At 45.0% G+C, this 16010-nt stretch overlaps 1 protein-coding gene across 7 annotated transcripts in view; it reads right to left on the reverse strand.

The window, feature by feature from the left end:
* The window catches only part of FHOD3 (formin homology 2 domain containing 3), a 524125-nt gene that overhangs the window by 449408 nt on the left and 58707 nt on the right, over positions 1 to 16010 (reverse strand). For all 7 annotated transcript variants that reach the window (XM_055559620.1, XM_055559619.1, XM_055559618.1 and 4 more), the window contains exon 2: positions 10954 to 11060. In XM_055559620.1, the coding sequence (XP_055415595.1) occupies positions 10954 to 11060 (107 nt within the window). The remainder of the gene's footprint in view (positions 1 to 10953; positions 11061 to 16010) is intronic.

A 16010-nucleotide genomic window follows, 5' to 3' on the forward strand; every position in this document is an offset into this window, starting at 1 on the left:
AGCACAGTCTTTCTGAGGAAGCCACTAGCCCACCATTCTGGAGGTGCCATCTTTTCTGTGCTCATATGTTGAGAAAACAGGCAATTAGATTGGTAAAGTTAAACTCGAACGGAATTTGAGAGAGCATAGAACAAAAAAGGCCTATATATTTTTAAGTTGTCTTTATCACTTATAAATCCTTTGTCTCGATATTGCCACCTCCTTCCCTGTTTGCCCCTTTGCACAGAATCCAATGATGGAAGAAATCTGAGTGGAATTTGAGACTAAAGGCTGTGGAAGCCCCTTGACGGGGGATGAGGGGCCAGATCCCAGGAGTCCATGGCAAAGGAGAGGGGCTGCCAAGGCAGAGGCCGTGGGGTGGTGAGTGCACCCAGGTCCACAGACGTTGTCCTTCATCTCCCCCAACCCCGACTTTCTCCTACCTTTGGAGCGGGTACCACTGTTGTGCCCATTGTGCAGACAGAGAAGCAAAGCTTGTAGTAATAACGTAACCTGCATAAAGTCACGTGACTGATGGAAACAGACCTGGGCTGACAGCAGAGTCCCTGACTCCTCCATCATTCGCATCATCCTGCCGTTTGCTGCACAAGTGCCTCACTCAATAACCTTCTCCAGCGTTTACTAAGGATAAAAAGTGTCCCAGGTGTTTTAAGGAACTGGTTTAACCTCAATACTAAAATCTAACAGAAAAGGACACAAAAAATTAAGATGGAAATATCTTAAAAAAAAAATTGACAAACCAAAACTTAAAATACATGAATATAATAAAACAGGACCAAATAAGGTTTAATCCTAAGAACCCAAGAATTACATAATGTCCATGTTTTATTTATCTACATCAAATATCAATGTATAGACAACATCCATCAAAAGGTCTCAAATTTGGTAGATTCCCTCCTCCCACCACTGTATTTTGTAATTGGGTAATGCTGATTGTTATGCATTTCTTTTACATATGCCATCTTGCTGCTACTATTGACCCTAAAAATCTTTTGGCTGATTCATTTAGCTTCTTTTAGAGAAATAATCATTTCATCCATTTAAAAATAATCAGTTTATCCCCATTGTTCTAGTAAATATGCCCTTGTCTTCTATTTCACAGCTGAAATTTTCAGAGGAAAATTAAATAATCACGGGTATGCTTTCCCCTCTCCCCAGTGGGATACTATGTCAGTCTGGGTTCAGCAAATAATAATCATAATAGTTGTTAACATTTATGGAATGCTTATCATGTGCCAGATGAGGTTCCAACTAATTTATACAGATTTAGTCTTCAGAAAACTCCTATGAAGTAGGTAATATGATTGCCATTTTGAAAGTCAGGAAATTGTGGCCCAGAAGAGTTATGCAACATAGCTGAAGTCACATTAAAAAGTGACAGAGCTCGAACCCAACCCAGGCAGCCTGACCCCAGAGTCTGTACGCCTACCACCTCCCTGATGCTGCCTCCCAGCTGGGCGTGCCCTCATGCATTCTCTCACTCCACACATGTTCACTGGTGACTAGTGTGTGCTGGACTCTGTGTCAGATCCACAAAGGACCATCTGTCTCAAGACAGCAACATATAAATCCTGCCCATGAGCCTGCCATGCATATTCTGGACTCAAGACTGCAACCTCAATTCTTACCTGAATTTCCAGCCTGCTGGCCCACTCTACAAATTTCAAATTGCTGGTCTCCAAAATGGTGTGAGCCAATTACTTGAAATAAATCTCTCCCGACAGACTAGCTATATTAGACTAGATGGACAGGCATATCTTACTCGTTCTATTTCTCTGGAAAACCCTAATTAATACAAACCCTGGTATCTGCCTTCATGGAATTTCCATGTTCCAAAACTTAAACTCAGTGAGAGTCTGTCAATGCCTGTTCATCATAAGCACTTTAATGGTCTTTTTCTCCCTGATACAGGCTTATTGGATCAGTATCATAGCTGCCTCTCCTTCCAAGTTTGCCTGTTTGCAGCAGAGTGAAATGGGAGTGCATCAGTTACCAGAATCTGGTGACCAAGAGGCAAAGGCAGTTTAACTTGACCTAAAGCTCCCCAGGGAGATTCAGATTCCATTCCTATCAGCACAGCCACTGCCAGAGAAACATCACAGGCCTAAGGGAGCAGCCACGCCAATCAGCTGCCCACACCCAAGGCCAGTGCCACCCAAGTGATGAGAGAACTAAAACAGACATTCAATCAGAAGAGACTTCAGCCAAGGTACACGTGCCAGGGTCGTGACGGCACTATCGCTGAAGGAACTTCCCCCAAACTTCCTGCTTTCTCAGAATACATGAGCTTCTGCAATAATGTCTATGGCCTCGGGAAGAAGATCCGGTTTAACCAAGTAAGTCTCGCAGAAACCCGTGTGTTTCAGTCCTATCCCTGTCTCTCAAGAAAATATTTTTGTAAGAAAACGTATAAAGTCTTTGCAATATAAGAACAAGTGCTTATGTTATTCTCTTGTGCTCAAGAGAATGGAGTTGCATGGAGCCAAAGGCTTGAAGACTTCTTCTTGTAGTCAACAGCAGAATCAATGCTGCCAGATATTTCTCCACTGAACTAAGCTATGGTTTCAGTCAAGAGTAGAAAACACACATTGGACAATGCAGCAGAAGCAGAGACAGGGCCCCCCCCAGCAGTTGCCCCAGGATAAGCTTCCTCTTAGTAAGCTTCTGAACCTCTGAGACTCGGCCAGTGCTCAGTCTGGGGGATGAAGAAGGATTTAATGCAGTCATCAGTGAGTTAAAGAGTAGTACTAGGGAAGATTAATTTGCTCAGAAGCTCAAAGTCCAAGAGAGCTGGTAGTCACTGCATTCATCCCCAGATACATTCTGGTCTCCCCTAGGAGACAGTATAGGTGAAAAGAATAAACTTTGAAGCCAGCTGTGTGATCCTAGACAAGCTACTTAGCCTCTATGAGGCTCAGCTTCCTTGTCTGCAATATAGGGTAATAGTATGCTTTGGTAACATATCTAATTTGCCAGAAAATTTGGAAAACTCAGCACTGGCCACAGGACTGGAAAAGGCCAGTTTTCATTTCAATCCCAAAGAAAGGCAATGCCAAAGAATGCTCAAACTACCGCACAATTGCACTCATCTCACACGCTAGTAAAGTAATGCTCAAAATTCTCCAAGCCAGGCTTCAACAGTACGTGAACTGTGAACTTCCAGATGATCAAGCTGGATTTAGAAAAGGTAGAGGAACCAGAGATCAAATTGCCAACATCCGTTGGCTCACTGAAAAAGTGAGAGAATTCCAGAAAAACATCTACTTCTGCTTTATTGACTATGCCAAAGCCTTTGACTGTGGATCACAACAAACTGTGGAAAATTCTTCAAGAGATGGGAATATCAGACCACCTGACCTGCCTCCTGAGAAATCTGTATGCAGGTCAAGAAGGAACAGTTAGAACTGGACATGGAACAACAGACAGGAGTACATGAAGGCTGTATACCGTCACCCTGCTTATTTAACTTAGGTGCAGAGTACATCATGTGAAATATTGGGCTGAATGAAGCATAAGCTGGAATCAAGATTGCCAGGAGAAATATCAATAACCTCAGGCATGTAGATGATACCACCCTTATGGCAGAAAGTGAAGAGGAACTAAAGAGCCTCTTGATGAAAGTGAAAGAGAAGAGTGAAAAAGCTGGCTTAAAAAACTCAACATTCAAAAAAAGAAGATCATGGCATCTGGTCCCATCACTTCATGGCAAAAAGATGGGGAAACAATGGAAACAGTGAGAGAGATTATTTTTTGGGCTCCAAAATCACTGCAGAGGGTGACTGCAGCCATGAAATTAAAAGATGCTTGCTCCTTGGAAGAAAAGCTATGACCAACCTAGACAGCATATTAAAAACCACAGACATTACTTTGCTAACAAAAGTCTGTCTAGTCAAAGCTATGGTTTTTCCAGTAGTCATGTGTGGATGTGAGAGTTGGACCATAAATAAAGCTGAGTGCCAAAGATGCTTTTGAACTGTGGTATTGGAGAAGACTGTTGAGTCCCTTGGACAGCAAGGAGATCCAACCAGTCAATCCTAAAGGAAATCCCCAATATTCATTGGAAGGACTGATGCTGAAGCTCAAGCTCAAGCTCTAATACTTTGGTCACCTAATGTGAAGAACTGACTCACTGGGAAAGACTGAAAGCAGGAGGAAAAGGGGACAACAAAGGATGAGATGGTTGATGGCATCACCAACTCTATGGACATGAGTTTGAGCAAGGTCTGGGAGTTGGTGATGGACAGGGAAGCTTGGCTTGCAGTCCATGGGGTCACAAAGAGTCGGACACGACTAAGTGACTGAACTGAACTGAACTGACTGAAGCCCGCCATTCATGATCATGAACCTAAGTTTTGGCCAGTGCCATGCAAGGGAAAGCTATGTGCCCAAGGAAAGGACATGCACTCTCTCTGTCCATTTCTATCTTTCTGGAAGCTAGGATACAGATGAAAAGGGAAAAGCTGAAGCAACAACTTTAGACACAGAGGTGGAATTCTCATTTTGAGGATGAATGGCTGCTCTACCAGTCCCAAGGAAGACTATGTATAGTTGGACTCTTACACAGGAAAGAAATTTTTACCTTTATACATAAACTGCCATAATTTGGAATCTCTTGTTTACATCACGGAAAACTGTACCGTATTCAACATACAACTTCCTGGCTTGATGAGATGCTGGTGGGAGAGCCATATTGTAACTATGATGAAGCATGAAAGATGAAAGCTATATCATCAGGATAACAGATCAGAAAGATAAAAGAAGCCTGGGTTCCTAAGAGCATCTTGTAATCAATTTATTACCCTTGAAATGGCTTAATTATCCAAACTTTTTAAAAAACAGACTTGGGACTTCCCAGTGGTCCAGTGGTTAAGACTCTGTGCTTCCACTGCATGGGGCACGGGTTTGATCTCCGGCTGGGGAACTAAGATTCCACGTGCCACATGGTGCTGCTCCCCCCAAAATAAAAATACTTAAATGTTAATTTTTTTAAATAGACTTCAAATTTTAGAGAAGTTTTGGGCTTTTAACTCCCTCCAAGAGATCACCCCCAATCTCTCTGGGCCTTGATGTTTCTCACCTGAGTCCCAGGCCAATATTTCTCACCTGGCCACCTTGCAACTTGAGGGTAGCTTGACATAATCCCAGATTAACATGTATAAACCTCTTCTCCCCCTCCCCAAATTGCCCCCCATAACCTCCCTAATTCTCTAAGTAGTCCATCATCTGTATACCATCCACCTAATGGCATGTGTCCATTTTCTTCTCCTGTTTCCCTCCCTCAACGAGCATCATATCTACAGATTCCTTCACTGGCCCAGGCCCCAGGACACCTGCCTTCCTTGGCCACCAGGTTCAGACCCATTAGGTCACTCCCTTCCCCCCTCACAGTGGGCCACACTGACTGCAGCCTCCCTGCTCTGTCATTGGAGGGGTTCTGGGAGAGCTCCCTCTTTGCAGGTCAGTTTTCTTCTGAGTCCAACCCACATCAGAAAGCCCAGAACCCACCTGGGCGCCCTGACGCCCACCTGTCACCATGTCTGTCCTATCGCACAATTTGGCACTCGAGGGAACTTGTAGCCACGCCAGTTCCACTGTCCAATCGGCATGGAAGCTCATTTGTCTTGTCCGAGCACCTCTAAGTGGCTTTCTCCCAGGGTAATTGGAGGCTCTGGTCTAGCGCTGATCCAGAACAGGTGTGCAGGGGCCTCTGGGCTGCACTGCTCAGCTCAGCACTGAAACCACCCTCCCAATTCCTCCACCGTAACCAAAGCAGGGCTGATGGTCTGCAGTCCAAGCCTTGCACTTCTCCCGAGAAGACGGGAGACCCTTAACTCTTTGGTGATTTGCCAAGAGAACCTCAGACAACAACCTCTTCTGGCTTAAGAGGAAAAGTGGAGGAAAACCCTTTACTGCATCCCACCCACACCTTTAACCAGAATCTCTCTTTTGTTAAAGTTTTTGTTTGTGGTTTGGTTTGGTTTGATGAGTTCTGCAGGTTTTTAGATTTAGGTTTAAAATATATTTTAGTGATTTCCCTTTCTACCAGGTCCAGATGCCAAGGAAACTTCAACAGAGATGTCATAGGTTAACTTTTGTATCAGACAGTAAGGAGGGAAAATGGCTTCTTATTCCTTCCAGCTTGACATTTTGAAAAGTAAAGAACTCTTTGAGTATCCGATGAAAGGCCATGAAACCCTTCTCCACCCCAAAACCCTGCATACCCAACAAACTGCAGACATCTCAGGGGTTCCTGGACCCCTGCTACACACACATGGATCCTCAGGGCTCACGTCCTGCAGGCTGAGAAGCTGGGTGTCTAAGAGTCAAACAAGAGCTCTCCCCAAACTCCTCCGCACCCCCCAAGCATGGGGGCTGGCAGGGTGGGGTGGGGGCCCACCTGCCCCTGTGAATGAGCTTCCTCACAGCCCTTCCCACCCCCAGGCCTCACATCCTTCATTTCTGAGGCTCACACTGCGTTCTCCCCACCCCCACTCCTCAGGGTCTCATCTCACCTGACCTTCCCACCCCCACAGTGCTGTGGACACAGGATGAGAAAACCGAGCAAGAAGCACTGTCTCAGCGCTGACCCTCTAGTGAAGGCCTGAGGGGAGTCCAGAGAAGCACAGGTGAGTGTCCAGGGTTCCTCCAGGTCAGGAGCACCTGGGGACGTGCCCAACAACCACGCAGGTCCCCCCAGCGTCCCTGAAGCCCGGGGCTTCTCAGGCCCACTCACAGGTCTACCACACCCCGACCTGCGGCCCTCGCTACCTTGGCAAAACCCCACCCTCTCACCTTCAGGACTAACCTCCAACCCCGTTTCTCTGTGACAGCCCCCAGTGTGCCTTTCCTTTCAGAGGCAGGGAGGGGGACTGAGCAACAAGGTCCAGGGCTGGGGGGCTGGGGGAGGCAGAATCTGGGCCACCTCTGCCCCACGGGCAAGGCTCCAGCCTTGGTTTTCCTAACAATGAGCTCTCCGCATGAGAGCTCAGCATAGACCCCGTCCCGTCCTAAAACCCAATGACTCCCATATCAGTGCATGATCTCAAATTACAACTATAACTATAGCTAAAGCTACTAGCTTTGGGTCTGTATTACATGCTGGGAACCAGCTTAATGTTTTAGATACATCATCATATTTTACCTCACAACAACCCAAGGAGGCAGTATGATGGTTATATTATAATCATAATATATGATTATCGCATATATATTATCCGCACTTAGAAGGAAACCAAGGCTCAAAGAGGTAAAGTAACCTTCCCATAGTCACACAGCCCTGAGGTTAAGGCCCTGAGACTCTGTTGGGGTCACTGCTTATACAAGGAGGGAAACGGGAGTGGGTAACATTGTCCTCATTTTATAAATAAATTTTATAAACTCTCATCAGAGGTAGAATGACTTGCCCCATGTCACACAATGGCAGAGTCGGGAATAATAACCCAGGGGCTTCAATTTCCACTGGCCCCTGCTGTGCCTACTCACTTCGCTGGCTTTGGAAGGCAATAAAAAGACCTGGCTTTACTCTGCTAGCATGATAATTGCTTTGTCCTTGTACTTTTGAAGGTCTTTCTCCTCTTCTCCAACTAGCTATATAGTCTGAGTGATCATTATAAACAAGGGGTAAGTTAAATTTTAGTCCTGGCAGAAAAGAGCAGGGTAATGGACAAGAACAAAGAAACCAGCTCCTTCCAGCAAGAAAAACTGACTCTGAACACACACAACTGACACCACCACCATCTCCACACAGCCTGCCACCCATCTTCATTGAGTGGCCACAGCGTGAGCAGGTATTTTCCTACAATTTAACAACAACAACAACAAAAAAAATCAAGAAACAGAATGGTTTCATTTGCCCTTTTCACGCTTCACAAGGGCAATTCTTAACCAGGAGGAAATTATATTTTAACTCCTGTTTGAGGGAGGCATGAGCTCTCAGGCACACAGACTCTGCCAAATGCCAAGCTTCTAAGAAAAGACCCAGGAGGGCCACTCAGTGCAAGTGTACCCTGCAGATGCACCCAGAGACCTCCCTCCTGTGCAGGAAGCCTCCACCATCACGCTGCTTCCAGCCAACACCCAGTAACTCACCACACGCCACCAGTGTTCACGGACGTGCTCAGGACCCGGGGATCACCAAAGTGACCCGGCAATGCCAGGACAGCACCATCCCGGCCTGTCTTCTGCAGCCCAGGCCAAGCCCAGGGGCTCTCCCAACCAGAGACCAGGAGAGGTAGCTTCTTCACACTCTTCCAGATAAACAGGAAAGTCATCCAGAGGACAAAGGCTGAATCCCACAAATGAAGACTATTTCAGATAGAAACCCCATTCTGGGGTGGGTTTGGGACCCAGCAGTCAAACGTGCAGCTACCCGACCTCCTCTGGGCCACCCCCTCCCTCCCCAGTGTTTGCGGTTTCCCACGTCATGAGTCCCGCCTTCTCATCTTGCCATAACTTGTTTCCCCAGCACCCCATGCCATGAGGGTGGAGAAATGTGGTCAAGGCTGCCCCTGTCGGATGGACCCATGGTCAGGTGATGGCTCAGAAGGGAACAAGGTGAGAAGGTTAGCCCCAGGATCTGCTTTGGGGGGCTTGCAGCAGGCTCCCTGGCTCTCTAGGCATGGCTGCAAAAAAGCTGACATCTGGACACCATGTTTATAATATGAGCTGTAGCCTCAGGACCAGGGGATGGAGCCACCCTGCAGCAGGTGCTGCTCCAGCTACAGATAGTTATTAGCCTGGAACTGAGGAAGTCCTTGCATGAACCAACTGTATGTCCCCTCGGGTGCCAATGTACATCCTCAGGAGAACCTGAAATGTATATTCCAGAAGCTCCTGGGATGGCAGAGGAGCATGGACTTGGGAACTAGTCACACCTACGGTCAAACGTTGCTCCACCTTCTACCATCTCTGCCTCCCTGGACATGTAATTGAACTCCTGGCCCTCAGTTGTTTCAAATGAAACATGGAGATGAGAAAATCCAATCCCATGTTTGTGCCTATTAAGGAAATGAACCAGTAAACAAACATGCCATGAATAACGGCATGTGGTTGGCATATCAGGTGCTTCATAAGGTTATTTTCTTCCCCACTCTTAACTCTTGAGACTCTTAGCTATTAACATTTTTTTCCAAGCTGTCACTTCCAAACTAGTCGTGTTTTGATAAGAAAGAAAAATATCAGACAGGTCATGGTTTTCAAGCACAACAGCACTAGGGACATTTTTCAAATTGGCAATGATCTACTCATAACACACCTGAGATCTATTTGATCAATGAAACATGAAGTCATCCCATTAGACTGTCATGCAACCTAATGCTGACATCTTAAATAAAAGAATGTCATTGTCAAATACTTGGTAAAAACTATAGCAAAGGAATTTCCCCAAATCTTTCAGTCTTAACAATGTAATTTTTTAAAATGATGATGAGCAGAATTTGACGTGACTTAATAGAGATACCCCTCATGTGTGTACAGCCTATGGCATTTCCCAGGTCTTTTCATGGCTTCTGAATCCACTCAGGAGACAGGAAGGGCATCCTGAGAGAACTTGACTGGGTTCCAACCGAGGACCCTGATCCTGGTGCTCAAGCGCATGGCACTCAGGAATCCATTCTGGGCTCCTCTGTTCACTGGCTCCTAGTGTACGCTAAGTGCCTCTAATGTGTTGAGAAAAGGCTAGGCTGCGTATTCAGGCAGGCCCAGTTCTGATCTAGGAGAATTTTAGCAGCAGAGAAGAGGAATAATTAAGGGGACCGTTAATGGGGAGAGGACCATAACTTGTGATAGGTATTTAAGCAGAGGAAACTTGGGAAGTCATCAATATATTCTGGTGTCAGGAAAGCAGCACCATGAAGGCTCCCACTTTTCCTCATTTTTTGAGCCACTCATGAAAATCAGCACTCTCAGATAATATTCATTTGACTGCAGTACATTTTTAACTCAGGAAAGGTTGCCTCAAAAGAATTTTTGAAGAGATCCCTGAATAGCAGGCATAGATGGCTGGGCATTATTTGGAAAGGAAGAGGGAGCCTTTGAAGGTTTCTAAGGAGGAAGGTGATAAAATCAGAGAGAGATTTGGTTCTGGATGAATGAGGAATAGAAAGGGAGGTGCAGGGGCCCATCCAAAGTATATTTTGATAATCTAATAAATACATAATAGTATTTTACAAATATTAATGTCTTGGTTTGGGCAAATTTGCATTGGTTATGTAATATGTTAACATCATGGGAAGCTGGGTAAAGGGTTATTTGGAAAAGTCAGTGCTTTACTTTCAACTCTTCTGGGAGTTAAAAATCATTTTGACACGAAAAGTTAAAAAAATCTGGAAGAGAATAAAACAATCACTTGAAAAAATAATCTAATAAATATAGGAATGGCTAATTGTATGGGTATATTCCTACAGTGGCTTTGCTTTCTGTATATATTTCTGGTTTTTTATATGAATTGCTTTATTCAGACTCACAGCAATCAGAAATACTAAGCAATTCTAGGTATAGGCTAAAAGTAACTTGATATTAACTAACATAATTAATAATTATTTTTTCCACTAATGAGTTCAAAAGATGATACAGTATAAAACGATCTAAAGGGGCATCTGCCAAAAAACTAAATATCCAGTAGTTATCAACAAAAACAATGTATAAAATAGTTGTCAATCCACTAAAATCTGGAAAATATTAATTTAACTACATTTGGTTTAAAAAGAAACTTTGAATGTAAATATCACATGCTTAATTAACTACACCAGAAATTCTCAACCCCTGAGTAACCTTACCAAGAAGAGCTACTCAAATTCAGAGAGTCTGCAGTTACTACTGGTGAGTCCTTTTGTGTGACTGTGAGTGAGACAAGGTGAAAGCTATGGTGATTTCTCCAAAATATTTGAAGGCCTCAATGAAGCCTCATTTCGTGGAGGGTCGGGACCAGCTGGCAGGGACAGCAGTCACTCTTACCCAGCGTCATCCTGGAAGCCTTCTAACTCGTCCCGTTGCTCGGCCAGGGTGGCCTCCAAGTCCAGGTAAGTACCATTGTGGGAGAGCTGCAGGGTGCAGTCGTCCAGCTGCAAGAGAAAGAGCCTGTTAAGCCCAGCCTGCTGCTGTGGTGGGGGCTGGAACCCAGAAATCACTTCCAGTTGCCCTCGTGTGTTTTCTGAAATCAACCATTATCTGGAACTTCCCTGGTGGTCCAGAGGCTAAGACTCCACGCTCCCAGTGCAGCGGGCCGAGGTTTGATCCCTGGTTAGGGAACTAGATCCCATATGCCACAACTAAAGATCCCACATGTCGTAACTAAGACCCAGCACAGCCTAACTGATCAATCAGTATTTTAAAATAAATCAATAAAACCATGCATTATCCCCAAATCTGGATCCTAATGGAAGAGGTAGGATGTTCATATAAACAGATTGGAAGCAAACTGCATAACAGGTAGACAGAAATCATACCCACTATGTGAATGACATAGACAGGACCTATAAGACATGGCCAGGGGAGGAGAGGCACTGGGCCAATGTCACCTTCCACTCTCAGGGGCCCAGAAGAAGCCATGGATTTGGAGAGTGGAAACTAAGATGCCAATGGGACCATGGATTGAGAGACACAGAATTTAAAAGGCAAATTTGGTGGAGAAAACATGCTGTTTCCTTTGACCCAGTGAGCAGCCTACTTGCTCAGATTCTATGGTCAGGTTTGTTCCATTATAATTAATAGTTGCTCAATAAACATTTTTACAAATGAACAAAAAGAAACATTCTTCATCTAAGCTAAGCTAAGTCACTTCAGTCGTGTCCGACTCTGTGCGACCCCAGAGACGGCAGCCCACCAGGCTCCCCCATCCCTGGGATTCTCCAGGCAAGAACACTGGAGTGGGTTGCCATTTCCTTCTCCAATGCATGAAAGTGAAAAGTGAAAGTGAAGTCGCTCTGCCGTGTCCGACTCTTAGCGACCCCATGGACTGCAGCCTACCAGGCTCCTTCACCCATGGGATTTTCCAGGCAAGAGTACTGGAGTGGGGTACCATTGCCTTATCTGAATGGCAATATATTCGAACTACAACTCACCAAAAAGGACACTAGGTCTCTTTATTACTAGTCTCATTTTTAGAAAATTTATTTAATAAATACTTGTTGTCATTGTTCATTCGATAAGTTGTGTCCAGCTCTCTGCAACCCCATGGATTGTAGTCCACCAGGCTCCTGTCTACGGAATTTTGGAATTTCGTAGGCAAGAATACTGGAATGGGTTGCCATTTTCTTCTCCAGGGGATCTTCCTGACCCAAGAATCAAACCTGCATCTCCTGCATTAGCAAGCAGATTCTTTACTACTGAGCCACCTGGGAAGTCCATTAACAAATCTATATGTTGTTAATTACATCCATTCGTAATTCTAAGCATTTTACATGTTACATCATCTATTCTCATACAAACTCTAGTGATTTCCTTTGTTATCCCCATTTCACAATGAGAAAGCTGAGTCACAGAGACAGACTAAGACACTTGTCATATCTGATAAGTGATGGAGGTGGGATTTGAATTCAGGGAATCTGAATTGAGGTCATGCTCTTGACCACTATGCTCTGCATCTGCTCTATGGCCAGAGACCTTCTGAGGACTTGAAAATACACTCACAAAATGCAACTTTGGTGATCTGAGTGTTCTGGTCTGGCCAAGGTAATGCTGCAAGCTTGCCAACGCCATTCCCTTTCCTCCTGGGGACAGAGACCATGTAGCCCAGGTTTATAGTTGGGCTATTGCTGGGTAACTGAATACTGACCACTGGAATATAGGTGAAAGGGAAGAATACCAACAGGCCTGGCCAAAACACTCCTACCCAACCGTACACCTTTCTTCTCGTGCCTGTGGCCAAATATAGAGGAGCCAGAGAGGACTCTCAAGTCTAGAAACCAGCAGACCCCAGATAGAAGCAGCTCAGGTCCCCACATCACTGCATGGAAGGCAGCATTGTGCTGCCCAGCCCCCACTGACCCATCCTGGACAGTGACAAGAGCAAGACATGAGCCTTTGCTCTAGTAAGTCATTAAGACTTTGAGGCTGTTTCAATTAGCCAGCATGACATGACATTTAGAATCCATACACTTAAAAATACAGGAAAGCAATTTTAACCAAAGATGAACATTATGAGAAAATCCAAGTATATAACTTCATGCTTCATTTCTCAGTAAGGGTGGCTCTTATTATGCATCCACTTGATGAGTTAAAGCTCTTATTCCAAAATGCCAGGAGACTAGAGAGAAGTGGAGGCAAATAGGTGGCTACTTCAAAACATCTAGGTAAAGGCCTGCTAATCCTCCTGCTATAAGGGAGATTTCAAACAAGGAATTAGTCTCCTTTGATGGAAAAGCTTTGCTTATTATCCTGAATAGGAGAAACAAAGACTGTCAACTTGTCCAGAATCAGCATCTATAACAAGCTGCTAATTCTTGCAGAGACCCCCACAGCTCCACGTTTCTGGTTATCCTCAACAGAATGAAAGGAATTTGTTCTTTGTTATTTGTAAGAAATAGTTAAATCATTTGAAGGGGTTAATCCTATTTGATTCACTTGTTTTATTTCTCTAATAACAAACTATTAAAGGCATGCTGGTGAGGGTCAACATTCTTGACTGGCACTTTACAGATGGGCAATCTGATCTGAGAAAGCTGGGGCCCAATGAGCCAAACTCACTGTACTCTGATGGCAGAGGTGCACCCAGGGTTTGGGGGAACACTCAGGGGAGGTATGCCTAAGCTTTGGGGGGACACCCAGGGAGCTGGTTTCCCTGCTTACAGAAGCAGAGGATTTCCTGCAGAAGGTATCTCCTGGGCTTGGGTCTCCTGCGGACTAAAATCAGCCTTTATCATTCTTAGGTGGAAATTCTAATTAGACAAGGAAATGTTACCATGTCCACTGGTCCTTGTGTACATAGAGCTGTAATCACTGCAGCTCATTCTTTCTTTTAACTCCTACTGGCATGTTCAACTAATAAAGCTTTTGTGGTCCATTCTGTTGACAGTATCAACACTTCTGCTCATTTTTAATCCCACATATCATCAACAGACTAGCAGACAAGGAAACTGAAAGCCCTTTGCGTGCTCAGTCGCTAAGGAATGTCTGACTCTCTGAGACCCCGTGGACTGTATCCCGCCAGGCTCCTCTGTCTGGGATTTACCAGGCAAGAATACTGGAGTGGGTTGCCATTTCCTCCTCCAGAGGATCTTCCCGACTCAGGGATCAAAACTGCATCTCCTGCATTGACAGGATTCTTTACCACTGAGCCACCTGGGAAGACCAAAAGCACTTTAAGCTATGGTAATTTCTTTTGCCTCCATCCTTGGAAATGTGAACTGTGCGAGTCCAAAGAAGGAAGCTTTTGGATAGAGTTTCTGGTTCCCCTCGAGGGGGTTGAAGCCATTTAGAGGCTGTGGTCCACACTCAAGCCAGACAGAGAGAACTGAGTTGGAGAGGAATTACTGCTGCTCTGTTGTACAGGGAGAAGAGATGTGCATGCATATGTGGTACAAATATTCCCACCATGGCCGGTTTCAAGCTACCAGTGTGAAGTCACTGAGTGTGGACCTAAAAAGAGATACACAGCAGCTCACCAGCATATAGTATTTTTATCATACAGATTCAGGAGATGAAAGTAACTCCCAATGCAATGAAACAATTAGAAAGTAACATGTTTTGAGTACTTTTTTGAGGTACAGTTGGCTCACAATATTATTAGTTCCAGGTGTAATGCAAAGTGATTCAGATATATATATATATATAGTATATACTTAGGTGTATATATTTGAATATTTTTACCTTTGTTTCTAATATACTAATAACTTTTGTTCATTGAATATATATATACAGGATAATTTAATTTTGCATAATGACTGCATTGAACAAAATTCCCTCTCGAACCACCCAGACCAGCTTCAGCACATGCTGCTTCTGGCCCTCCCAGGTCATCAACTTGAGGCACCTCAAGTGGACACTAGCAGGGAGTGGATGAAAGGCTGAGTCACCCTGTCCTAGAAGTTCAGCCCTCACCCTTCCCCCAGTCCTGTGCTCTTCTCCTTAGCTGGAGCAGATGCGGATACTAGGGGCCAGCAGACATGAATAAATGTTAGTCGCTCAGTCGTGTCCAACTCTTTGTGATACCACGGACTATAGTGCCCCACCCCCAACCAGCTTCCTCTGTCCATGGGATTACTGGAGTGGGTTACCATTTTCCTCTCCAAGGGATCTTCCCAACCCAGGGATCGAACCCAGGTCTCCTGCACTGCAGGCAGATTCTTTACCATCTGAGCCACCATTCTTACCAGCAACCATGGTTATTTTCCACATCCTCTTCACTCCATACCTCCTGATTTTATTCCCAGCAGCTGGGGTGAATACCTGGTTGGCCCCACTGCTCACCCTGACCCACCAGGTACCTGCCTCCTCATGCTCCCAGCATCCCCAAATCACAGCAGGACCCCCCCCCAACCTCCCCAGCCTCCAAAACCACAGAATCCCAAAACCTTAACAGAACTGCCTGTTCTCATGATTCCTCTCCTCACATTCAGGGCATCAGTAGCTACTGCCATTTCCATGGTTCAATTTTAATAAAATTATATGTTAGGCATGGGCTGTGTACCAAGGAACACATACGGGCTTCCTTTCTTCAAAGATCATTTTGTCAAGCAAGTACGACACATTAATAGAACACAGAAGAGAATGAAAACCCACGTAAACCAACTGTCAAAATGTGTGGAAGTTCACCTTCAGTTGTATTCCTTCAGCTGTAATTAGCATCCACAGCCCCCAAGACCCAAGCATCCTCTATCAGACAGGACATTCCCCTTCCAGCAGAAAGGCTACCTGACTTCCTAAGCCAGGTATCACGACCCTGCCTCCATAATTAACAGCTGGGCGATTTGTGCAAGTCCTTCAACTAAAACAGAAACAATGACTCTCTGCCCTTTAGTCCCTTGAAAGTGGGGCTTACAGTATGGCTATAGGAAGGGGGCAAGGTCAGCTTG

This window comes from Bubalus kerabau, chromosome 21, assembly GCF_029407905.1.
Source record: "Bubalus kerabau isolate K-KA32 ecotype Philippines breed swamp buffalo chromosome 21, PCC_UOA_SB_1v2, whole genome shotgun sequence".
In the NCBI taxonomy this organism is placed as follows: Eukaryota; Metazoa; Chordata; class Mammalia; order Artiodactyla; family Bovidae; genus Bubalus; species Bubalus kerabau.